At 38.4% G+C, this 26567-nt stretch overlaps 3 protein-coding genes across 6 annotated transcripts in view; 1 reads left to right on the top strand and 2 right to left on the bottom strand.

The window, feature by feature from the left end:
* The first annotated feature begins 87 nt into the window (after positions 1-87).
* Positions 88-8814, top strand: c19h1orf109 (c19h1orf109 homolog (H. sapiens)). The gene is made up of 4 exons (XM_056479491.1): positions 88-509; positions 3842-4021; positions 4685-4803; positions 8604-8814. Exons 1-4 carry the CDS (start codon positions 241-243, stop codon positions 8642-8644), a joined length of 609 nt encoding a protein of 202 aa, XP_056335466.1. The 5' UTR covers positions 88-240; the 3' UTR covers positions 8645-8814.
* A 13-nt stretch (positions 8815-8827) lies between these two features.
* On the bottom strand, positions 8828-14376 carry cldn35 (claudin 35). Its single transcript, XM_056479482.1, has one exon. The coding sequence runs from the start codon at positions 12383-12385 to the stop codon at positions 11699-11701; it is 687 nt and encodes a 228-aa protein (XP_056335457.1). The 5' UTR covers positions 12386-14376; the 3' UTR covers positions 8828-11698.
* Positions 14377-20671: 6295 nt separating this feature from the next.
* The window catches only part of ago4 (argonaute RISC component 4), a 38100-nt gene continuing 32204 nt past the window's right edge, over positions 20672-26567 (bottom strand). For all 4 annotated transcript variants that reach the window (XM_056479421.1, XM_056479422.1, XM_056479424.1 and 1 more), the window contains exons 17-18: positions 26123-26322; positions 20672-24032 (exon numbers count right to left, since the gene is read on the bottom strand). In XM_056479421.1, the coding sequence (XP_056335396.1) occupies positions 23924-24032; positions 26123-26322 (309 nt within the window). In that variant the 3' untranslated portion in view covers positions 20672-23923. The remainder of the gene's footprint in view (positions 24033-26122; positions 26323-26567) is intronic.

Below are 26567 nucleotides of genomic sequence, written 5' to 3'. Positions count from 1 at the left end.
GAATCTGACCAATAGTTGAGTGCTTTACTGTTCCAGCAAAAGAAACAAGCACGCGGATTGGTGGATGATCATAATGTTTACATTTACCCGGAAGAAACACCGATCGCTGTTGTCACACGTGGTTTTAGTCTATAATGAAAACAGAATTGTATTCACTCTCGCTAAACACATCAATGATTGATCAGTGTAATAAACAGATCGCGGAGTGTGATTAATGTAACCACCGTTTTTCTGTCTGTAATGCCCGGATCAGCGTTGTTATCGCTGCAGCTGGAGCTCCGGCGGGGCTTCGAGACTCTGAAGGCCGTTAAAGCTGCGTTTGATGGCGGTAATGCGGAGTGTCTGGAGCTCGTCTCCTCTCTGGGAAACCTGGCGCTCCAGCTGAAGGCGCTCAAACAGGTCCAGATATCCGAAACTCCCCTCTCCGGATTTCCATGTTTACAGCAGCGACTCCATTATAAGCTCTCGCTGGCGGTGGACGCACTTCTGGCTAAACTAGCTGAGAAAATGTGAGTTTTATTTAAAAGTCATAACTGTTTTACTTAAATTACTCAATTGAACATCTATTATACGAATAGACAGAACCCTTTTGGATAACTGCTGGAGGTTTGTTATGTTTATATACTGCCAACCCTATACACAATTCTTTAAGAGGAAGCTATTATGAAAAAAATACTGTATAAGGGGTTTAATCACAGCTGTGTGTCAGCAGTGTGTGAATATATCCAGCTTCTAATGTAAATATTAATTAATTGTTTTATTTATAATCATCAGACTTAACCAGAACAGTCTGCAGAAACACTTTGATTGACATTCTTCCTTTGTACGTGTCATCAGAGGGGGAAAGCCCCTCCCAGTATTGCCAGTCTCTCGCTCATTAGCATAAACAACAGCCCTGAGTGAGAAGCAGTCGTCTGTCCATTAGCCATTAGAGGCTGTTTCTCAATTCCAAGATCGTAGAGAATGGACTTGCGTTCTTGCCAGGTCACCTCAGAAGAATGATCTCGGGAGAATGCGAGAACAGAGAGTGCGTCCTGTGAGAAATGAGATGCTGCATTCTTCCTGATGGTCACGTGACCTTCACGCATGTTTAATAGAAAATTATTTCAACATTACAGCATTTATACAACGATTTATTGTTTTTCCCCTTTTCACAGTATATACTCTGCATAAAGACTTTACAAATATACAGTGCACAACACAAATAAAACAGATTTTAATATCAATTTCAGCAAATAAACACCCTTAATCTGTTTATTCCTTTATTAAGAGTTTCATGTTCATGTTTAGGCTGCTTTTACCGTCTCACTTAGGGAAACTCCTGAGGTAAATAAGTTATCTCTCTGAACTTTAATAATAAACAGAGATGTATAAAGTACTAGAGACCCAGACTTAAGTAAAAGTACAAGTACTCTATCAAAAAGTGACTTGAGTAGAAGTAAAAGTGCTCTTTAAGCACCATACTTAAGTGGAAGTACTAAAGTATTCAACATTTTTTGTACTTAAGTATTGCAAGTAGTTTATTTCAAAATGTACTACTCAAGTACTGAAAGTAAAAGTACAAGTATTGTGTAATGTAGTTATTAAAGAAAGCAGTCAAAAGACATCATATTGTTTTGTTTATTTTAAATCTCTTTTTTGGGGGCACGTCATTAAGCAGAATGAAAAGAAACATGACTTACAATACTGTTTTTCTCTCACGCTTGAACCACAGATCTGACCGATTATAACAGCTTTAACACAAACCTTTCAAAGTTGTGTGTCACAAAAACAGTCCATAATCCACTCAAAACGCTATTGAAACCCATTTTCGGAGCACAATTTACTGGTTGTAAACGCTGTAAACGAACGTTCTAATTCACTTGATTTTGATTTTATTGTAAAAAAAAGAAAACGTGTATATTACTGTGTTAAATGAAAATCTGAAATATTTTATGGCTTATGGCTATGATTTAGTATTCAAAAATGTTTCATTTTGATTATGTTTTAATTAAATTGGTCCTAAACTTCATATTTTTATAGTATATTTATTCATTCTGGTACTTTTACCATAAACCAACATCTCAACCATTTGGTAGAGGCTGATATTTTAGAAATTATGGGATGTGTTGGGGGAAAATGTATTGATTGTGTTAACTAGCGACATTAGGAGTTAAGAAATGCAATAAATAAAAAAAATCTATTGTTTTTTTTCTTGGTGTGACAGTTAAATGGTTACTTGTAATAAAATTGTGTCCTTTAATACAGCAGTAATATATATGACTGTACCCTTAATTTGACCCGCTCAAAGAAAACACTCTTTCTGAATGTATCAAACAAAACTCATGCACAGAAGACAGCATGAGCATTTATAGCAAATAAACTAATGTAAATATTCCCCCGCCTGCTTTTTAAACGCTGACAGGCGAGGTCTTACACCCCTTTGATTGGTTATTGTCTTCACCTTCTCAACAGAAAGGGCTGCTATCGGCTTTAGAAATGAAAGCGTTGTTCACTGATGGCGGGAAGAACAGCCGCGGTTACAGTCTATGTATGTATAATACGCGGTTATCACAGGTAATCTATAATAGACACAGTGGAGAAAACTTGCACCTCATATACGCCTACCAGGCCAGCGGGTCAAATCTCCAAAGTGAGCGAGGCAGAGATGGAGTCTCGCAACATTTCTCTGTAGTAGTGAAATAGCGGCTCGTGTGCTGTGCCGCCTTCACTCGCCCTCGCGCCTCCGTCCTTCGCCATAGTATTGCGACACCGCACATAGGAGATAAATGACGTCAGTACGTAATAACCCGTTATGATCTATTACTGAACCGATATCGACCATTTTGACACCTCTAGTAACGAGTAACGATGCAGCTCATAAAAATCTATCGGAGTAAAAGTATTAAACTCATCGAAAATATGTACTTAAGTAAAAGTGGAAGTAGGAGAAAAAAACAATACTCCAGTAAAGTACAGATACTGCCTTTTAGTACTTAAGTACAGTAGTGAAGTAGTTCTACTTCGTTACTATACATCTCTGATAATAAATCTATATGAAATGCTGCACTTCCCACCTCCAGTCTCAATGACTTCTGGGACTTCTAGAGTGAGTTCGGTGCTCAAGTCTGCATCGGTGCGTTCTCGATATCAAGAACACTTTCACGCGTCCTCCGTTCTTGCAGTCTCGAGTGTTGGAACTGAACTTTTGCAGTTGATGATGACGTTACACGAGAACACGAGGACACAATAACCCATATCGAGAAACAGTCAAGAGTGTTTGAGCTGCTGAAGATAATAGGTGCATGCAACATGAAGCAGGGCTGCAGCTGACGATCAATGAGATTAGCCAAGCGCAGGTGGAGCGGAGTTGAAAACGGAGCCGTCAGGTCAGACACATTGGGGCTCGTAGGTTGCAGCAGATCACGCACCAGCCGACTGAAGGAAATTTTCTTCCCTCAGACTTCCCTCCACTGACTTTTCCCTTTTTTCTGCGCAGATAACTTTCGTCCTGTTTGAGTCTACTCCTATGGGGATGCACAGGCATTTATAGCTCCGCCCTCTTTTTAAAAGAGCTCAATCTCATTTGCATTTAAAGCGACAGTCACCAAAACACCACAATTAGGATCAAAGCCCAAAAGGGTCAGTTTCAGAGAGTTAGAAAACATTGTGTCGTATTTTGAGTTTACATCTTATTTTACATCTTGTAAAAAGGGGCGTAATAGGTCTATTTTAAATAATGATTACGATTTTGTTCGCTTACAATAGCTAAAAGTATGTTTTAAAGGAATTGTTATGTATTTTTTGCATGAGAGTTAATGCACACGTGATCAGTGCTTGATCTAACAGTGTTGTTGTGCAGGACTGCTCTTCAGAAGGTGCGAGATGCCTTCGCTCAGCAGGTGATTACTGTCATTCAGCTCTATGAGAAAAACACAGATGCTCTGGACATCAGTGTGTGCGTCTCCAGATCAGCCGTCTGTCCTTCAGTCTCAGACATGCTGGAGTGGCTTCAGGACGCGGACCGATATTACCGCCTGCAGTATCCTTCACTTCTCCATCAGCCATTGCTCATCATCAATCATCTTTTTGAGATCGATTGGTCGTCTGTTAATCATAAAGTGCTTGATAAATAAAGATATTGTCCGTCAAAAGAATGATCCAGATCTGAATTGCATTAAAGAGGCATTATATTTTCATATCTTTGGTCTTACTTTATATATGTTGGCCTTAACTATGATGTACTTCCATCCAAAAAATAAACAGAGTGTATTTAGTGTGATGTTAAACTATCGCAGAACACTTGTGGTGCTTTTGAAGTGGAATACAGGTCTGGTTAGGGACAGATTGGGCGGTATTGGTGGGTTTAAGGGTGGGTTAAGGTTTAAGGTATGGTCAACAGTGTATTATAAATGTAATTACATGCAGGCATTTAATTAGAATGAACATGTATTTAAACTATAAACTATAAAAACTATTTAAAACTATAAGTGCATTGCAGCAAATGATTTATTTCAGTGTAAGTACAAATTAGTTAAGGCCACCTAACAGAAGTTTTACCTGCTACTGATCTACATCAACACAATCAAAACAAGTCATTTGCATAATCCCCGCCTCTTTTTTATTAATCATCTGTTTTGTGATCAGTGTTTTGTATTGGAGGCTCATCTGTGTTTGTGTGTGTATTCCTGAACTGAAGTGTCAGATTAATGCAAAGCCGGCTCCTCCTTGAGACGCTGACCCCCACTGACCTCACATTAATGGAAACAGCACCAAAGAGATGGAAATCTCTGCGTTCTGTCCATCAGGAGGAGAGAATCGCAGGTATATCCCTGTATTACACCAGCAGATACTGTTACAGACTGGCCCCGTGTTCAGCTGGTATTGAGTTATCGAGTCATGGGGCTCAGGTTACAAGCATAGCACTAAAAACAGGACATTCTGTAATGCCATCAGTTCCTTCTCTCCACAAATGCTCATTTAACCCTTTAACTTTTTAAACACAGATATGAAAATAACTTAATTGATCGTCAATCCTCAACGCTTATGGATATAAGCTTGGTTTCATTTTAAAAACAGATGTCTACGGAAGCCTGTTCCCACCACTGAATAATAAAAAAAAATTATAAAGTCAGAATGACTTCTGAGTTATAAAGTCGAAATTCCGAGTTATAAAGTTGCAATTCCGAGTTATAAAGTCGCAATTCTGAGTTATAAAGTCGCAATTCTGAGTTATAAAGTCGCAATTCCGAGTTATAAAGTTCCAATTCCGAGTTATAAAGTCGCAATTCTGAGTTATAAAGTCGCAATTCTGAGTTATAAAGTCGTAATTCCGAGTTATAAAGTCGCAATTCCGAGTTATAAAGTCGCAATTCCGAGTTAAAGTTCCAATTCCGAGTTATAAAGTCGCAATTCTGAGTTATAAAGTCGCAATTCCGAGCTATAAAGTCTCAATTCCGAGTTATAAAGTCACAATTCCGAGTTATAAACTTCCAATTCCGAGTTATAAAGTCTCAATTCCGAGTCATAAAGTCGCAATTCCGAGTTATAAAGTCGCAATTCCGAGCTATAAACTTCCAATTCCGAGTCATAAAGTCGCAATTCCGAGTTATAAAGTCACAATTCCGAGTTATAAACTTCCAATTCCGAGTTATAAAGTCTCAATTCCGAGTCATAAAGTCGCAATTCCGAGTTATAAAGTCGCAATTCCGAGCTATAAAGTCTCAATTCCGAGTTATAAAGTCGCAATTCCGAGTTATAAAGTCGCAATTCTATAAAGTCGCAATTCCGAGTTATAAAGTCGCAATTCTGAGTTATAAAGTCGCAATTCCGAGTTATAAAGTCGCAATTCCGAGTTAAAGTCACAATTCCGAGTTAAAGTCACAATTCCGAGTTATAAAGTCGCAATTCCGAGTTATAAAGTCGCAATTCTATAAAGTCTCAATTCCGAGTTATAAAGTCGCAATTCTATAAAGTCTCAATTCCGAGTTATAAAGTCGCAATTCTGAGTTATAAAGTCGCAAGTCCGAATTATAAAGTTCCAATTCCGAGTTATAAAGTCGCAATTCCGAGTTATAAAGTCGCAATTCTATAAAGTCTCAATTCCGAGTTATAAAGTCGCAATTCTGAGTTATAAAGTCGCAAGTCCGAGTTATAAACTTCCAATTTCGAGTCATAAAGTCGCAATTCCGAGTTATAAAGTCACAATTCCGAGTTATAAACTTCCAATTCCGAGTTATAAAGTCTCAATTCCGAGTCATAAAGTCGCAATTCCGAGTTATAAAGTCGCAATTCCGAGCTATAAAGTCTCAATTCCGAGTTATAAAGTCGCAATTCCGAGTTATAAAGTCGCAATTCTATAAAGTCGCAATTCCGAGTTATAAAGTCGCAATTCTGAGTTATAAAGTCGCAATTCCGAGTTATAAAGTCGCAATTCCGAGTTAAAGTCACAATTCCGAGTTAAAGTCACAATTCCGAGTTATAAAGTCGCAATTCTATAAAGTCTCAATTCCGAGTTATAAAGTCGCAATTCTATGAAGTCTCAATTCCGAGTTTTAAAGTCGTAATTCTATAAAGTCTCAATTCCGAGTTATAAAGTCGCAATTCTATAAAGTCTCAATTCCGAGTTATAAAGTCGCAAGTCCGAATTATAAAGTTCCAATTCCGAGTTATAAAGTCACAAGTCCGAATTATAAAGTTCCAATTCCGAGTTATAAAGTCGCAATTCCGAGTTATAAAGTCGCAGTTCCGAGTTATAAAGTCTCAATTCCATAAAGTCTCAATCCAGAGTTATAAAGTCACAATTCCGAGTTATAAAGTTCCAATTCTGAGTTATAAAGTCGCAATTCCGAGTTATAAAGTTCCAATTCTGAGGTATAAAGTCGCAATTCCGAGTTATAAAGTCGCAATTCTGAGTTATGATGTCGCAATTCCGAGTTATAAAGTCGCAATTCCGAGTTATAAAGTCGCAATTCAGAGTTATAAAGTCGCAATTCCGAGTTATAAAGTCGCAATTCCGAGTTAAAGTCACAATTCCGAGTTAAAGTCACAATTCCGAGTTATAAAGTCGCAATTCCGAGTTATAAAGTCGCAATTCTATAAAGTCTCAATTCCGAGTTATAAAGTCGCAATTCTATAAAGTCTCAATTCCGAGTTATAAAGTCGCAATTCTATAAAGTCTCAATTCCGAGTTTTAAAGTCGTAATTCTATAAAGTCTCAATTCCGAGTTATAAAGTCGCAATTCTATAAAGTCTCAATTCCGAGTTATAAAGTCGTAATTCTATAAAGTCTCAATTCCGAGTTATAAAGTCGCAATTCTATAAAGTCTCAATTCCGAGTTATAAAGTCGCAATTCCGAGTTATAAAGTCGCAAGTCCGAATTATAAAGTTCCAATTCCGAGTTATAAAGTCGCAAGTCCGAATTATAAAGTTCCAATTCCGAGTTATAAAGTCGCAATTCCGAGTTATAAAGTCGCAAGTCCGAATTATAAAGTTCCAATTCCGAGTTATAAAGTCGCAAGTCCGAATTATAAAGTTCCAATTCCGAGTTATAAAGTCGCAATTCCGAGTTATAAAGTCGCAGTTCCGAGTTATAAAGTCTCAATTCCATAAAGTCTCAATCCAGAGTTATAAAGTCACAATTCCGAGTTATAAAGTTCCAATTCTGAGTTATAAAGTCGCAATTCCGAGTTATAAAGTCGCAATTCTGAGTTATGATGTCGCAATTCCGAGTTATAAAGTCGCAATTCCGAGTTATAAAGTCGCAATTCAGAGTTATAAAGTCGCAATTCCGAGTTATAAAGTCGCAATTCAGAGTTATAAAGTCGCAATTCCGAGTCATAAAGTCGCAATTCCGAGTTATAAAGTTCCAATTCCGAGTTATAAAGTCGTAATTCTGAGTTATAAAGTTCCAATTCCGAGTTATAAAGTCGCAATTCCGAGTTATAAAGTCGCAATTCCGAGTTATAAAGCCGCAATTCTATAAAGTCTCAATTCCGAGTTTTAAAGTCGCAATTCCGAGTTATAAAGTCGCAATTCCGAGTTATAAAGTCGCAATTCCGAGTTATAAAGTCCAATTCCGAGTAATAAAGTCACAATTCCGAGTTATAAAGTCCAATTCCGAGTAATAAAGTCACAATTATAAATTGAAATAAAACAAAAGTTATGTGCCTTTGTTTATGAAAATAATAAAACAATAAATGTATATTCCACTAATATGTACTTTACACAACCTGTTTTGGCCTAATATTGACAGAAAAAAAGTTACATCTCTGAACAAATGATATACTAAATTTGAATTTGCTATCCTAAAAAGGAGCTTTCAGAAAGGTTTATTTTGACAGCAGAACCAGACATGATCACCAGGTGATATACAGATTCCATTGGTGACCAAGTGAGGGCGCCGTATTTAATCATATTTCTTTTTACAAACATTAGACATAAAATCCTGAAGTATCAAGTGAATTTCGTTTGCATTTGTTTTAAATTTAGCCCCTAAAAAGCATCTAAAGCATTTTGACATGTGGATTGCTGTAGCAAAGTAATGCTTACCGAATCTGATGAATATCCTTGTCACAAATTAATGAATAACTTGTTCTGTAATGGTATATTTTGTGTGTTTTAGATGCATTGTGTCAGGTGTCGTTCTTCTTGGAGACTGAATGAATGAAGGATCCTTTTAAAGAGACAGACTGAACTCATGCAGATCTCAGACTCCTGGATTAATGTAGTTTTACGGTGCGAATAAGCATTATAAGGACTGTGCATCAGCATCACTGTAAGAGCAATGCTCTACTTTAATAAATGCCATTTATGCTTTTTATATTTATAAAGACTCCGCTGTTGTTACTCAATCTTTTACATTTATTCTTTGCTCAAATGGTTCAAATACACACATTTTCAATAAATAAATGAATACAGATTAATCACAATGAACAGCAATCAGATATACTGAGTGTAAGTGTACTGTGTCTAAGGACAACAGTGTCTACAAAAAAATACCATTTACAAAACAAAACACTGCAAAATGGGCATTCGTGATCAAAGTTAATACTATTAGAATATAAAACTAAATTAAACACGGTGAAACTAATCAGGATTCATAAATATGAAAGTACCTCGCATAAGAATGTACAGTAATACAGAGGGAAAAGGGGTAAAGAATGAAGGAAGTAAATGCTTGAGTAAATCTAGAACCCTATAGTAGAAAATTACCATTCAAACATTATTAGTCTAGCTGCTAAACTGTTTTAATTAAAAGTGCTAAAAATTTAAAGTCAAATAATTAACAATGGTTGAATTTAGGCCCGGCGCCAGGATGTCATAACTGAGGGGGCATTTTAACCCCATGGGGAGCACTAGACTTGATGACTGATTTTGGTCGCTCTTGTTCCTTTCATTCAGGCTATTTATTCACTTTTTTATTATTACTTGGCGTTACTGCCTAAGTTACTGACCTAAGGCAGTAAAATACTTTTTAAGGTGATAATAATATGCAGTTTCGCTATTACTGATTTGATCAATGAAGGCAGCGATGCTGCATAATGAGATGTTTCTTTTCACAACTGTTAAGGTGCGCTTTAGCGATGTCAAAATGAAAGGAAACATTCAAAATCGATCTGCGTTTGATCAATTTTAGCTTAATTTTAATAATATTAATAATAATGAATATCATAAATTATAATATTAATTATATGTAGAGCAGTGTTTCCCAACCCTGTTCCTGAAGGCACACCAACAGTACATATTTTCAACCTCTCCCTTATCAAACACACCTGAATCAACTTATAACATCAGAAGAGACTCCAACACCTGAAGTTAATGGGTCAGATAAGGGAGACATCCAAAATATGTACTGTTGGTGTGCCTCCAGGAACAGGGTTGGGAAACACTGGTGTAGACTACTGTGGGAATGTGCAGTGTCCAACTAAATGATTTATTAGGCTACTCTAATATTAATCCCGAACTGAAAACTTAATGTAAAAATGACTGTCAGTTCCGTCTCTGCTCAAATTAATTTAACTGCAAATTTCTTTTGCACTTTTTCCCTTCAGGAGCTCGAGAGAGTTGTATTTAAAGAATAAATTAACCAAAACATGAAATGAATTAGGTTGCTCTCTTTCATCTCATCCACTAGTCCAGTTTTCTCCCGTGTGAGGTTAGAGTGAGCCTCTGCCAGCTATATACGGGCACACCCTGACCTAACACGGGGACCAGATCTCTGGACTATTGCGTTAATTTCACAATTTTCATAATTGAATTGCTTTTTAACAGGAGTGTTAGTAATTAATGACAGAAAGAATTTTCAGTTTTGAGTGAACTAATCCTTTATGAAAACTGGGGGGGGCACAAATTCTTTCTGAGGGAGCAATGCCCCCCTTGGCCCCCCATGTAGCGCCAGGCCTGGTTGAACTAGAAAAATACTTTCAAATGAAACTAATGATGCAAAAAATACACTTGATATACATGTACACAAAGAAAAGCAATCCAAACTAAATAAGAATAAATGCAATATACATATTAAAGAACAGCAGCACATACATGGGTCAAAGAGGAAGTGTTTTTCATGCATCACAACAATAAAAATACAATAAATAAAACAAAAGCCCTCCTGTGTTAAACAGCATTTGGGAAATAGCTGACAAATAATAATTTAAAGATACTAGTATTCCGTTTAAAGTGCATTTTAAGGCCGTAATTAGGATAAATAGGCAAGTCAGTGGACAACAATTGTTTGTTTTGTAGACAATTGGGGAAAAAAAACATTATTATTTTATTAATATTATAATAAGGCTCTCTCCAGACAGAAAATACTGTGAGAAATGTGCTTGCTCTGGGAAATATTAGTAAATATGCTCATACTTCTGTCTTCAACTGTATGTGTATACACAGTATAGAGTCAGTTTTGATGCTGAGAACCAAATAAAACGTTTCGTCTTTGACCCACATGTATGCAATCTATCAATCCAAACACAAGCAGCACAAATACAAACAATAAAACCAAACAGATTAGGACTTCAAATAGCAAATATGGGCATGATCTCAACACTGACCACACCATGAAATGCCTCAGTCCGCTGAAACACAAAACTACTCAGAGCACCTATAAAAGTCCCATGAAGTGCTTTAAAATGTGCATATTTTATTCAGTGTTTGACGTAATTTCAACTGGCACACAAAGAGAGGGCGGGGCATAATATTAGCCCCTCCCCCTTTTAGAAAAAAAACAGTCAGTAGCATTTTGTTTTTATCACAGCTCTGCCAGTAAGAGTGGTTGAGCTCAAATGAGAACAAGGGGGCGGGGCATGTCAGATACTAGAGAGCATTTGATTGGTCAGAAGATTTGATGAGAAACTGAAGTATGAGGTGACGTAAAATAAAAAGGTGAAATTTATGTCTTCTAAACCAGTGTTTCTCAACCATGTTCCTTGAGGTGCACCAGCTCCGCACATTTTCCATGTCTCCTTAACCAAATACACCTGATTCAGATCATCAGCTCATTAGCAGAGACTGAAAGACCTGTGATGGGAGTGACAGACAAAGGAGACATCCAAAACATGCAGTGTTGGTGGTCCTCCAGAAACGTGGTTGAGAAACACTGCTCCACATGTAAATATTTGGTGCACCCTAGCTTATAGGCATCCTTGAAACTAACATACTGATTCTAACATCTAAAAAACTTCACGGGACCTTTAAATGTGATCTCAACTTGGTTTTTAATCATACATACTCCTTAAGAGGCAAGGTGCTGTTGGTAATCGGCTTGGGAGGATCAGGAGCAGAAGGCCTGGAGTTAGCAAAACTGCGGCCTATGTATCCACGCCTGTACCCGCCGCGCTCTATATGTGGGCAGGTGCTGCTCAAAACGGCACCACTAATCATAAGAATCACCGCAGCCGCCCAGCCCAGGTATATAGCCTGTCCGAGCTCCCGTTTATGCTGGAGTGGGACATTGGGGTTGTAGAAGTCCTGCACCACAGTGTTTGCTGTCCAGGAAACTGGCACCAGGACGCAAAGTCCCGTCAGGATGAAAAGCACCCCGCCGGATAACGCTATGCCAGCCTTAGCATGGCGATCATCCCCGGCACAGGTGGTGCACTTCATTCCGCAGCAAGAAACGGTGCAGGACAACCAGCCCAAGAAAATCGCAATGCACATCAGCGCCCTTGCAGCTTGTATATCAGGCGGTAGAGCCAACATGGAGTCGTAGGTTTTACACTGCATGTGCCCGGTGGTCTGGTAGATGCAGTTCATCCAGATCCCCTGCCAGACGATCTCCGAGGTCAAGATATTGCTGCCGATGAAAGCCGTGACCTTCCATTGGGGTAACGCAGTCACTGCTATAGCCATAATCCAGCCAGTTACAGCACAGGTGAAACTGATCAATTGCATGCCCGTGTTTACCATCTCGCCTCCCTCTGAGTACCACGCCTCCTCGGGCCACAACCTCGAAGACACCTTTACGTTTGCGAAAGGTCCAATTGGGGATAATCGGATCAGATGGTTTTGCCCACAGAGATCAGAGGGCCAATGTTCTGCAGGACTTCACTTGAAGGATCCTTGATTTCTTGAATTTGTTTTCTGGTCGACACGTTTGTCAATTCTCAGGAAGAGTTTGGTTGTGTTTTGCAAGTGGTCTAGTTGTGGATAATTTGATCAGATGGTTATGCTCATAGAGATCAGAGGGCCAATGCTCTGCAGGATGTCACTCGAAAGATCCTTGATTTCTTGAATTTGCTTTGGTGTCAGCACGTAAGCCAAACCTCCATGAAAAGTTTCTTGAAAATTCCTTGCAAGACCTAGGTGATCAGTTTAAAACGTCTTTGAGGAGAGCTTTGTCCAGGTTTATTCCTCTGGTCGACACGTTAACCAATTTTCAGGAAGAGATCGTTGTCTGTACTCGAAAATATCTTTTGTTTGCTTTAAATTGTATCGTCTGTCCTTCAGTCTCAGCACGTTAGCCAATTCTCAGAAAGAAGTTTATTGAAAGTTACTTGCAAGATATTGAATTTCAAATGTCTTGGAGGGGAGGTTTTGGTCGTGTTTTTCTGGTTGACGCACTTGCTAATTCTCAGGAAGAGTTCTTGGTCAGTCCTTGAAAATGACTCTTAATTAGTTAAGTTCTTAATTTAATTTTCTGTTCTTTGGTCTCGGCATGTTAGCCAGTTTTCCACAAGACGTTTCTTGAAAGTATCTTACAAGATCTTGAATTTCAAATGCCTTGGAGGTGATTTTGTTTAGTTTAGTTTGACACATATGCCAATCCTCCGCAAGAAGTTGCAGTCACTCAAAGATTCCTTGCAAGATTGTGGTGTTGAATTCAAAATTTCTTGGGGAAGGTTATTAGTCGTATTTTGGTGATGGACACATTTGCCAATTATCAGAATGTCTTCTTTTTCAGTCCTTGAAAATAAATAAAATGTTTTGTTTGTCCACATTGGCCAATCCTCCACAAGAAGTATAATCTTTTGGTTCACACGTTTGCCAATTCTCAAGAGGAGTTCTTGGTCAGACCTTGAAAACCACTCTCGATTCCTTTAAATGTTCTTGTCTGTCCTTCGGTTTCTACTCGTTAGCCAATTCTCTAGAAGTCAATTGCCAAGAACAAGAGTTCTTGGTCAGTCTTTGAAAGTTACTCTTGATTAGTTTCAATTTTCTCGTATTTGGTCTTGGCACGTTAGCGAATCCTCTACAAGAAGTTGATTGAAAGTATCTTACAAGATCTTGAATTTCAAATGTCTTGAAGGAGTGTTTTGTTTACTTGAATTCTTCTTGTCGACACATTTGCCAATCCTCTGTAGTAAGTCCTGGTCAGTCCTTCTTGAAAGATGCTCTCAAGACCTTGGTTTGGTCTGTAAATAATCCCAGCGCAAAATCCTCGAAGTTTCTTTTGGTTTTCAATTCTGTCCTTCGTTCTTGTTGCGTTTGCCAATCCTTAGACAGAACCTCTCAGTCGGTACCTTTAGAAAGTTCCTCTTGGTTTTCTCTTTCAAATTTCTTGGAACAAAGTCCTGTTCACCCGCATTCTAGCCCGTCTTTTGGTCTCTTAGACAGTTGTGCTCACTTTCTCCTGGTCTTTGTTTGAGGAGATGAATAATTGAAGATCTCCGAGCACTGCTGCCAGTTCTCTCAGCTCACCCTGCATGGGGATTGACTGAACTTCAATGCAGAACTCCACCAACACCACATCCAAAGTTAGTCTGGCAGTGCTGTAACGTGTGATGGACTCGTTGCATTGACGGTAAAGAAAGATCTATCCTTATCGCTGGTTGCAACCCAGTCTGGTGTTGTCTTACCCAAACAGGTCATTGAATCTGACACCGTGACGTGGATTCAGCAGCCGTCAATGATGCATCAGTTCCAACGTCAAACAAGAACCTACACTAGAGTCTGGCGAGGCTTCATGCATTTGAATAAAAAAAGAAAAGTCATCAGAACCTTGTGAAGCCAAAAGAGCTGTAGTTGCAGTCGTTTTTCAATCATCAAGAGGAAACAAAATGAATGCTGTGCTTCAGACCACTTGTGCAAAGACAAAAGCAATGCAACAAAACCTTCACAGATTGGTTGGCTTTTATCAGATTGGTGATCCCCTATTGGGTGTCCTAATAACCCTTACAGGTGTTCAGTCTGATCCAGCATCTCATCCTGAAAGGAAAACAGCGGATGGCTGGATATAAAGGGAGACGGAGAGAGAGGAGGAGGAGGAGGGAGGGCGAGAGAGGATCAATTAACACAAAGGCCATCAGAAATACAGCTGCTTTTGAAGGGCCGCTGCTGAAGAGTGCTCGCCCCTTTGTGTTTAAGACAAAGAAAGGATGCTGTGTGCATGTCTAAGGGTGAATCATGTCAAAATACACACTTTTGCAACAATATGCCAATTCACAACCATTTTTGGTGGAGAATTTAGCACTTTCAATCAAAAAACAAACAAATAAATAGAGTACAACAGATTTTTAGGCAGAATAATGCAATATAATGCCAATCCAGTCCATTTTTGGTGGAGAATTGAGTACTTTCTCTCTCTCAAAAAAAAAACAAACAAACTATAAAACAGTACAATAGCATTTTAGGCAGAATAACATCAAAATATGCACACTTTTGCAACAATATGCCAATTTTACATTCATTTTTGGTGAATTTAGCATTTTTGGTTAAAAAAACTAAGAAATAAAACAGTATTACAGATTTTTGGGCACAATAATGCAATAATACACACACTTCTGCAACATAATGCTAATTAAGTCTATTTTTGGTGGCAAAATCAGAACATTCTCTGTCTCAAATAATAAATAAATAGTATAATGACATTTTATCCAAAATAATTGTAAAATACACACATTTCTGCAACAATATGCCAATTCACTTCCATTTTTGGAGAGAATTGAATACTCTCTCTCTCTCTCTCTCTCTCTCTCTCTCTCTCTCTCTCTCTCTCTCTCTCTCTCTCAAAATTTAAACTGTAAACCACACAATAGCATTTTAGGCAGAATAATGTTAAAATACACACACTTTTGCAACAATATACCATTTTCACATCCATTTTTGGTGGAGAATTTAGCACTTTTGCTCAAAAAAAAAAAACAAAAAAAAAAACAGTATAACAGCAATTCAGGTGGAATAGTGGCAAACACACACACGTCTGCAATAATATCCCAATTCCCACCCATTTTGGTGGAGATTTGAACACTTTTTTTCTTTAAAAAAACAGTATAATAGCAATTTAGGTGGAATAATGGTAAAATATGCACACCTCTGCAACAAAATTCCAATTCCCATGAATTTTTGGCGAATATTTGAACACTTTCTCGAAAAAACAAACAAAAACAGAGCACAACAGCATTTTTAATGTACAAAAGCATCCAAAATACACACATTTATGTAACAATATGCCAATTCCCATTCATTTTTAATCAAGAATTCAGAACTTTGTATAAAAAAACCTAACAAAAACAGAGTAAAACAGCATTTTTGGCAGAATAATGCTGACATTTATGCAACAATATGCCAATTCCCATCCATTTTTTGGTGGAGAATTCAGTACTTTGTTTTACAAAATAATAACAAAAACAGTATAACAGCATTTTTGGCTGAATAATGCAAAAATACACAACCTATTTCCATTAATGTTTGGTGAAGAATTCAGTACTTTCTCTCTCTCAGAAAATAATTAACAGAGTATAATATCATTTTAGGCAATATAACACCAAAATATGCACATTTATGCAACAATATGCCAAATCCCCTCCATTTTTGGTGGAGAATTCAGTACTTTCTCTTTCTCTTAAAAACAAAATAAACAAAGAAAAAAGGAGTATAGCAGCTTTTTAGGCCGAGGTGTGAACTTACATGGCTGTGGAGTTGTACAGGGATATTTTACAAAGGTCTGATTACAGCAATATAAGGTTACTTAGCAAGGTGTTTAATGATAAATTGATAGTGTTTTCTTTGTTTGTTGTATTTATGGGATGGTGGTGAAGGGAATTGTAGTTTGGTGATTCTCAATAACATAACTGTTAAAGTAACTACTAATAAATGAGTTCAAACGTTTGTGTAGTGGGTCTTTTTTCTGTTCGGGCCCGCTCTGTAACCCGCAGACGTCGGTGTCTGTGCTGATGAATTAAATATTATGGGATACAAGATCTCTGGTTTAAGTTTCCTTTCTCTCGTGGCTGCCTCTCCTTGGCAACTGTGGCCATGGCAACAGCAGAGGACACAGGAAACGAGAGAGGGAAACAAAGGAAAGAGTGACGGCCCACAGAGCAGCTCAATCAAACAAGAAACCTGAGAGCAGAAATATCAACAGCTGATCTGTACGTTTCAGTGTTCACTTTCTTGAAGACTGTGAAAACAGATATAATAATCCATAAATAAAATAAAAAAGTGAGTTGCTTTTCTCAGTGGAACAGAAAAAGATTCATTACAAAGCACATTGTGATGGTTTCTATGTCCAAATATTAAAAACAAGAATAGCGATAGCATGAGACCCAAAATTATCATTAATAGTCATCGGAAGTCTTCATACTTGTATATTTTTGGAGGAGAATTCAGCACAAAAAAAGTATAACAGCATTTTAGGCAGAATAATGGCAAAATACACACATTTATGCAATAATATTCCAATTTAACATCCATTTTTGATCAAGAATTCAGTACTTAACAGTATGACAGCATTTTAGGTAGAATAATTCCAAAATACGCACATTTATGCAATAATATGCCAATCCTCATTAATATTTTGGTGGAGAATTCAGCACTTTGTATCAGAAAAACAACAAAAACAGAGTATAACAGCATTTTAGGCTGAATAATTTCAAAATACACACATTTATGCAATAATATGCCAATTTTACATCCGTTTTAGATCGAGAATTTAGTACTTTATATCAGGAAAAACTAACAAATACAGAGTACAACAGCCTTTTAGGTAGAATAATTCCAAAATACACACATTTATGCAATAATATGCCAATCCCCATCCATTTTTGGAGGATAATTCAGCACTTTGTATCAGAAAAACTAACATAAACAGAGTATAACAGCTTTTTAGCCTGAATAATGGCAAAATAGACAAATTTATGCAATAATATGCCAATTTTACATCCCTTATTTTTCAACAATTCAGTACTTCGTATCAGAAAAACGAAAAAAAACAGAGTATAACAGCATTTTAGGCTGAATAATTCCAAACTACACACATTTATGCAATAATATGCCAATCCCCATCCATTTTTGGTGGAGAATTCAGTACTCTGTTTAATAAAACAATAAAAAACAGAGTATAATAAAATTTGAGGCAGAATAATGCAGAAATACACACACTTCTGCAACACAAGGCCAATTCCCATTGATTATTGGTGGAGAATTCAGTTTTTTCTTTCTCAAATAAAAAATAAATAAATAACAGAGTATAATAGCATCCTTTTTGTCATTAGGAATAGATTTTTGATCATAAATTAGATGATTACGCATTCTTGTACATAAACACAGCTTAGAATATGCATTTCGTTTGCACATATACGATCTACACTGAGTTACAAACATTTTCACCCGAATTTCAACAATTTATTTTTTTACAAAAGTTATTTAAAACAAAAGTGCAAACTTAAATTACATTTTTCATTCACTTTTGTAAATTAAATGTGGCATAATCATCAAATTATAAACAAATAAGACTAAAAGAGGGAAAAAGAAGAAAAAAAGAGCCTAATTCAAAGCTTTCTCTGTGGAATACAAGAGTTAAAAGCAATCAGTGAGCAAAGCTTAAAGCAGGGGTGCCCAAAGCTCAGTCCTGGAGAGTTTAGCTCCAACCCTAATCAAACACACCTGAACCAGCCAATCAAGCCCTTACAAGATATAGTAAAACCTTCCCGGCAGGTGTGTTGAGCTAAACTCAGCAGGACATCAGCTCTCCAGGACAGAGTTTGGACACCTCAGGCTTAAATTGTTATGTTTACAACATCTAAAGCAGGGGTCACCAAACTTGTTCCTGGAGGGCCGGTGTCCCTGCAGGATTTAGCTCCAACTTGGCTCAAGACACCTACCTGGATGTTTCAAGTATACCTAGTAAGACCTTGATTAGCTTGTTCAGGTATGTTTGATTACGGTTGGAGCAAAAATCTGCAGGACACCAGCCCTCCAGGAACAAGTTTGGTGACCCCTGATCTAAAGTAAAGCTGACTGAATCACAATCCCATCTAGTGGATTTTTCTTAAAATAAAAAGACATCCATATTATTCAAACTACATAAAATTAGACTAACAAAAAACAACAATATACTCTCACCTGCCACTTTATTAGGTACACCTTACTAGTAACGATTTGGGCCCCCTTTTGCTTTAATCCTTCATGTCAGAGATTCAACAAGCTACTGGAAATATTCCTCAGAGATTTTGCTCCATATTGACATGATAGCATCACACAGTTGCTGCAGATTTGTTCTCTGCACATCCATGATGCCAATCTCCCGTACCAACACATCCCTAAGGTGCTCTATTAGATTGAGCTCTGGTGACTGTGGAGGCCATTTGAGTACAGTGAACTCATTGTCATGTTCAAGAAACCAGTCTGAGATGATTGGTGCTTTATGACATGGTGCGTTATCCTGCTGGAAGTAGCCATCAGAAGATGGAGACACTGTGCTCATAAAGGGATGGACATGGTCAGCAGCAATACTCAGGTAGGCTGTGGTGTTGACACCATGCTCAATTGGTATTAATGGACCCAAAGAAAATCTCCACCACACCATTACACCACCATCACCAGGCTGAACCGCTGATACAAGGCAGGATGGATCCATGCTTTCATGTTGTTGAGGCCAAATTGTGAGCCGAGCATCTGAATGTGGCAGCAGAAATGGAGACTCATCAGACCAGGCAACGTTTCTCCAATCTTCTATTGTCCAGTTTTGGTGAGCCTGTGTGAATTGTAGCCTCAGTTTCCTGTTCTTAGCTGACAGGAGCGGCACCCGGTGTGGTCTTCTGCTGCTGTAGCCCATCCGCCTCAAGGTTGGACGTGTTGTGTGTTCAGAGATGCTCTTCTGCAGACCTCGGTTGTAACGAGTGCTTATTTGAGTTACTGTTGCCTTTCTATCAGCTGGAACCAGTCTGGCCATTCTCCTCTGACCTCTGACATCAACAAGGCATTTGCGCCCACAGAACTGCCGCTCACTGGATAGTTCCTCTTTGTTTCTCTGTAAACCCTAGAGATGGTTGTGCGTGAAAATCCCAGTAGATCAGCAGTTTCTGAAATACTCAGAGCAGCTCTTCTGGCACCAACAACCATGTCACGTTCAAAGTCTCTTAAATCCCCTTTCTTCCCCATTCTGATGCTCAGTCTGAACTGCAGCAGATCGTCTTGACCATGTCTACATGCCTAAATGGAGTGAGCTGCTGCCATGTGATTGGCTGATTAGAAATTTGCGTTAACGAGCAGCTGGACAGGTGTACCTAATAAAGTGGCCGGTGAGTGTATGACCATATACTATGGGTCCTGTTAAATGCTTGATTCTGATTGACTGATGAGCATTTTAAGGTGCATGCCAAAGTATTTCCGGCAGGTTTGGGTGAATTACAGCTCCGTATCTCTCCGTTGAATGATTTGAGTTATTTCATAGCAACAACAATCAAAAATCACATCAAAATGTGGAAGAAACTAGTGCTACACTGTGAAGATATCAGTAAATAAGCAGTTTTTTCATTTATTTCTGCTCTTGAATTGCAGTACGGCACCAAAATCTCTCCTTCAACAACTTTTAACCTTAAAAAGTGTGAAAAGTGACTTTTCTGCACATGTGTAATAGTCTGCAGTGCTGTATTGTCTGGGATGATGTTGTATATTCCTCTACAAGCACCTTGTAATAAACTGCAGCACATTTACTGTCATTTTACACACTTGTTTCTCTAGATATTATTTCTTATACATTATATTATAATATCAATCTACTAAAAATGTCACTTTGAACATCAGAAGTCAAAAAAACAGATCAACATCTCATAATGCAAATAAACAGAAAATACAGAAACTGTTCATTAACAGATATTATTCACACTGCACACACTGAAGCAGGTGGAGGACAATAACCTGACAAACCACTGTATAAAAGCTAAATAAGGCTGTTGAATTAATAAAATAACCAATGCACAACTCAACAGCACGTCAATTAATCCTCACGTCAATAACGACACGACACAAAGATGTGTGTTATAGGCATAAAATACCAATTTATTACTTTGCACAATAACACAAATATTCCCTGCAGGCTAAAAAAAAAAAAAAAATAAGGGGGGATTTTTTTAACTTTATTTTTTTATATGTCACAAAGCAATACAGCAACAGACGGGGCACAGGGACTGGAGGAGCTCCAGGAGCCTCCATAAAGCAGGTCAAAGAAAGTGCCCACTATTGCTATCGGACAAGAAGTCACAGCTCAGAACACGAGAATAAAACAGCACAAAAATAACAAAAGGAAAACAAAATAAAAGCTACACACCAGTAAGAGAAACGAAAATTTAAATTACACGTCTTTCCAAATAACAAAGCCATATAGATATCAAATAGGAATTAAAAAATAATAATAATAAACTCATGCTCTCTAAATCGAATGGTTTAAAAATAAAAAGAGAGGTAATCCTGGTGCAGGGACCCCCGGGGGCCGACACATGCAAGCAGAAATGCATGGAGCCAGCAGGGGGCTCCACTGCACTGGAGAGCATAGAGGGAAAAAAACAGAGGCTCCTAATTGGAAACAAACAGGCGGACATGTCAGTCTCGGCGACCCAATGATTGAAGAAACTACCTCGTTTAGGTTGGAGCCCACAGAGACTGACATCTCCACCCGTTCAGCCGCTGATAAGAACTCTTAAAATCCTGTAAAAGAGGAGACCGGACAACATCGCTACTCAAAACAGTCTCACTGTATTGATTTACGCATAGTAAAAAAAAAAATTACTGCGTCATAATAAATATTTCATAAGAGAGAGCGAGAGAGAGAGATCAGAACAATACTCTGGCATGCAGGCGAGCACATTTAAATTCTCCAAAACAAATTAAATTAAATTCACGTAGCGTAAATGAACAAAACAAAAAGAGCTAGTCCACCATATGCACATTCCCACTGATTGATACAAGCAAAGTAAGTACATGAACACAAAAAACGGCAATAGGAATCCAACCAACATCCACAAAGACCAAAATCATTCAAAAGTACAGCGTTTTCATCTTCTCGGGTTATATTAATATTGCTTTGCAGTGATACTCATGATAGAAACTGGAATTAAATATCTGCCTAAAAAAGGACACGTGCGCGCAAACACACAATAGCCAGACTCTCCGGAAGCCATGACAGTTCGCTAATACAATTATTGCATGTTGCTCAATTCCTTTTTCTTCTACGATCTTGGTTCCAGCGTCCACGCCAGCGACAGGCTGGTGCTCAAACTCATTCATAGCAAACCTGCTGCTTTACGGATGGTTTATTACAAAAGTGTTTCAGCGAGCGTCCGCCTGACGAGGCGTGTGCGCTGGAGACCCTCGGCAGTGCTTCTGCAAGTGTGTGTTCTGTGTCCTATGATTAATACGCACGAGAAAGTTCATCCAGAATTTATTATTAAGAGATTCATAAACAAACACACACACACACACACACACAGAGAGAGAAGTAATAAACACGTTAAGTGTAAAATTCATATAACTGCTGCTGAACATTGCTGCTAATATCCAAAACAAACTTCCCTACTTAAAAAAAACAGCTAAAACCAGCCTAGACTTTGACCAGCCTGGTTTTAGAGGGGTTTTAGCCATTTACAGGCTGGTTTCCAGCCATTTCCAGCCTGGTCTTAGCTGGTCAGGCTGGGTGATGACCACCTAAAACCAGCTTGACCAGCCTAGCCAGGCTGGGAGCCCAGCTAAAACCAGCTATGTCCAGCTTAAACCAGGCTGGTTTAGCTGGTCATTTTCCAGCCGGACCAGCTAATACCAGGCTGGAAATGGCTGGAAACGAGCCTGGAAATGGCCAAAACCCCTCTAAAACCAGGCTGGTCAAAGCCTAGGCTGGTTTTAGCTGGATTTTTCAGCAGGGTTGTCATTTTAATGCTAAAATTTGATCGAATACGAAAAAAAAGTGGACGAAGCCAAGCATTTTGGGCCCTCGATACCAAACGCTACAAGAAAACAAGCCGTATAAAAACAAACGAAACTTAAAAATCTCCATTTACAAGCACAAATGACTCCTGGATCAATGAGTTACACGAGCGATTTGCAGACGACTGATCGATAAACATTAAAACGACAAGAACGACGATTATCTACTCTAACAAACTGTTAAAGTTTACCACAAAAAACCATTTATATTAAACTCTTACAAATCTGATTTGAATCTTATGTATAAATGCATAAAAGGAAGGGAGAGTGCTGTATGTCGCAAGCCAATCAGACGCCTGCGCTGCGCCTGAAACTGTGCAATGGCCACACCTTTGTTTAGATTTAAACCCTGTAAAATAACCATCTAAACAAAAACGCATGCGTCGTTTCTGGATCAACACAAGCCTGCTTTTAAAAACAACCCCAGCGGCCGTGGAGGGACCATGGGTAATGCTACTGCTACACAAAAACCATCAGCTTATCATCAGAGCCAAGAGGAATATGCTTATAGAGTTGTAAATATTTATACATATTTTTTTTTTAATATATCTATGCGTGTGTTGATATAAAAAAAACGAAGAGGCATTTACAGCAGTTTGCTCCTAGATTTCCCTTTACAATTCAGTGGCCTGCCATGAGAACACATTCACACACACACACACACACACACTAAATGGGAGCAGGGTAATGGGTATGTACACCCAGGTCACCTCGTTTGTAAAAGACCATGAGGAGAGTCATAAAAAGGAAAAACAAAAACAAAACCCCCAAGTTAAACCCCGCCCCCTTCGTTAACATGCAAGCCCCGCCCACCCTCGCACACAAAAAGACAAGATTCAGCCGATGGCGGCTTGAGGTAAAAGTAGACAGAGTCCAGCTTAGCCGAGAGAGCCAGAGCTGCCCTGACCGGTGGCGCAGGTTTTGCTCACACTCAGTGTATATTACAAATTATAAAGACATTCAAAAATCAAAACTAGAAAGAAAGAATAAACAAAAGAATAAAGTTAAAAATGGCTCAATTTGATTTTGTTTGTTTTTTTTTCTGTGTGCATTGGAGGTCAGTGGCCCCTCAGTGCAGGACTGCTGGTGGAGGCTGGTTCTTCTGAGGCCGAACAATGTGGACTGGACTGACAGACGGCCCCGCTTCAAGAGAGAGAGAGATAACAGAGAAATACAGCATGAGAGAGAGAGAGATGATAGTGAGAGAGTCTGAGAGATAGAGAGAAAATTGAGAGAGTGAGATAATAGGGAGAGAGAGAATAGATATAGATGGAAGGAGTGTAGAAGTGCGCCTCCTGCTGGCTGTGGTCAGGCGAAGTACATGGTGTGCTGTGTGTCATAGTGAATCTGCACAGCTTTCGCCAGCGCCTGCGGGTCTCGACCGTTGCTCTGTCCTGATACGTGACTGCCTTCAGCACTGAGACACAAAGCACACACACATTAATATACACTGACGGGGATGTGTGCGTTACAGATACTCTAAAGGGCACCCATTATGCACTTTGACATTCTCTCTTTGCACAAGTCAACTTTTTCAGTACTGTTAGTTTGTGTAATAAATGCTTCAGTGAATCAAATATATGCATTTAAATTAAATCTAATTTATTAACAAAATATATTTAAAGTTTATTAGTGTTTTGTGGGATATTCAGTGTATTCAGACCAACATGGTGATAAGCTATTTCATACATTTCGTACTTTTAAAATGCAAAAAAAAAATGCTGAAAACCTGAAACCATCGATCTCCAATGCATGTGTTTGTCCTACAATGGAAGTCAATGGTTACAGGCTTTCAGATTTAATCAAAATATCTTTGAGTGCGAGCAAAATGACCTTTTTCAGTGAACTATTCCTTTAAGGGGATCTGGATTTTGTCTTCAGCTAAAGGAAAAAGAAGATATTTTGAAGAAAGCTGATAGCTTGTAACCACCGACTTCCATAGCATTTGATTGTCTACTACAGAAGCAAATTGTTACAGGTTTTCAACATTTTTCAAAATATCTTCTTTTGTTTTTAGTAGAAGAAAGAAACTCCTAGAGCAGGGCTATTCAATTAGTTTGTCATGGGGGCCGGTTCATGAAAAGCATCCCAAACGAAGGGCCGGAGAGATATGACTTGCTATATGAGTAATGACACAACTGCATATAAGAGCCCATATGCTGTATTTGTGCTCATAAAGACACCCACGTTGGCTTTCACTACATTAAAATGTTAAAATATTGTATTTTAAAACAACATATCACTGCATTGTCCAATTGACTTTTTTTTTTTTATACAAACATTTAAATGTTGAATCTCAGAGCACAACAAAAGCAGTGCATTGCTGAAGTAGGCTTCTTCTGCATTCAGACACATTCGTATGTTCTGTTTTGAACAGCAGAACAATTAGTGATGCAGGATTATAGATTTTGGTTGTAGCCTACGATTATATAGTCCGAAGAATAATCATGGTTTCAAGGTTATCACGTCTAATGGAAATTAAAGCTTTATATTAGGCAAGTAGCTATTTAGATTAACTGTTGTTGCCATTTATACATAAGATATATGTTAGACAAATTATTATTAAAATAATTTTTCTTACATTGCACTAAAAGGCACGCACAACTCTCACCGTAAGATGTTTTCTACTGCTTGCGCCTGGAAAGACACAAGCACGTTGCTCCGCTTGTGCGCGCATATGGTCATATATTCTTACATTAGAAATAAACTTGCAAGCCTCTGTGTACATACTTCAAACTTTAAACTAACGCACAGTTGGCAACTTGTCATAACATTTCCGTGCAACAGAAATGCAGCAAAGAAGCCTTTACGATTCATTAACTATGACGAATTAAAGCGCAGTTAATAGTGAAATCAGCTAATCGTTGCATCCCTATTAATGATTACAGTGCATTGTACAAAAGGCATTTTCTATAAAACATATCCAGATGTTTTCGGCTGTCCGCACCACTCGCTTATCGGGATTCATGCTCTGCGCAGCCTCTGCAGCTCGCGCTGTATTAAACAGACACATGTCACTTCATAACTAAAGCGGCCGTTTTTCGACTGAACTAAATTTATTTTAGATGTCTTGGTTACCCTATTTGGAGGGCCGGAACAAACTGCCTCGGGGGCCAGGTTCGGCCCGCGGGCTGCAAATTGAATAGCCCTATCCTAGAGGTTTGAAACCCCTTGAAAAAGAGTAAACTACAATTTTTCAGTGAACTGTTCCTTTAAAAAGGGAAAGTTCACCCTTAATTGAATATTCTGTCATCATTTACTCATTCACTTGTTTCTAAAAAAAAAAAACTGTATCTATTAACTCCCATAGTATTTGATTTCCTACTATGGAACTTAATGGTTACAGGGCCCCAACAATATTTAAAATACTGACAGAAGAAACCATTTTGACAGCGAGTAAATTTTCATTTTCCCCCTTTAACACCACCTTTTTGGTTTGTGTGCCAAGCTCAGAACCCTTATTTATGGTCACTTTACACAGACTCTTCATGCTGAAGTGTTACTAACCTGTCATGGTCTTTGTCCACTAAGTGGTAGCGTGCGCGGAAGGCCACTAGCCGGGCGTAGTAAGCTGGTGCGGGGATGGAGACGGAGCGAGTGCAGCGCACATAAGTGTGGCAGAGCTGGTAGGTCAAAAGCTGGAGCTCGTCGGCTGTGAAACAGTTGTCGTCCCACAACACGTGATAGTGAGAGGGACGGCTGGTGCCCTGTGGGAGAACACGATAAATAAATGAGTATGACAATAGGGTTGAACGATATACCGTATTGTTGAGTATTGCAATAATGATATTTCGATCACACTTTACAATAAGACTTCATTAGTTAATGCATTTTACTAACATGAACTTACAAATCAGTGCATTTATTAATGCATTATTAAATATACAAATTCATGAATGTTAACATTAATGCACCCTGAGTTAACATGAACTAGCAATAAATGAACATATTT

Source organism: Danio aesculapii, chromosome 19 (genome assembly GCF_903798145.1).
Source record: "Danio aesculapii chromosome 19, fDanAes4.1, whole genome shotgun sequence".
NCBI lineage: Eukaryota > Metazoa > Chordata > Actinopteri > Cypriniformes > Danionidae > Danio > Danio aesculapii.
The sequence above is the reverse complement of the archived record's forward strand: the minus strand, read 5'-3'. Positions and strand labels throughout refer to the sequence as shown.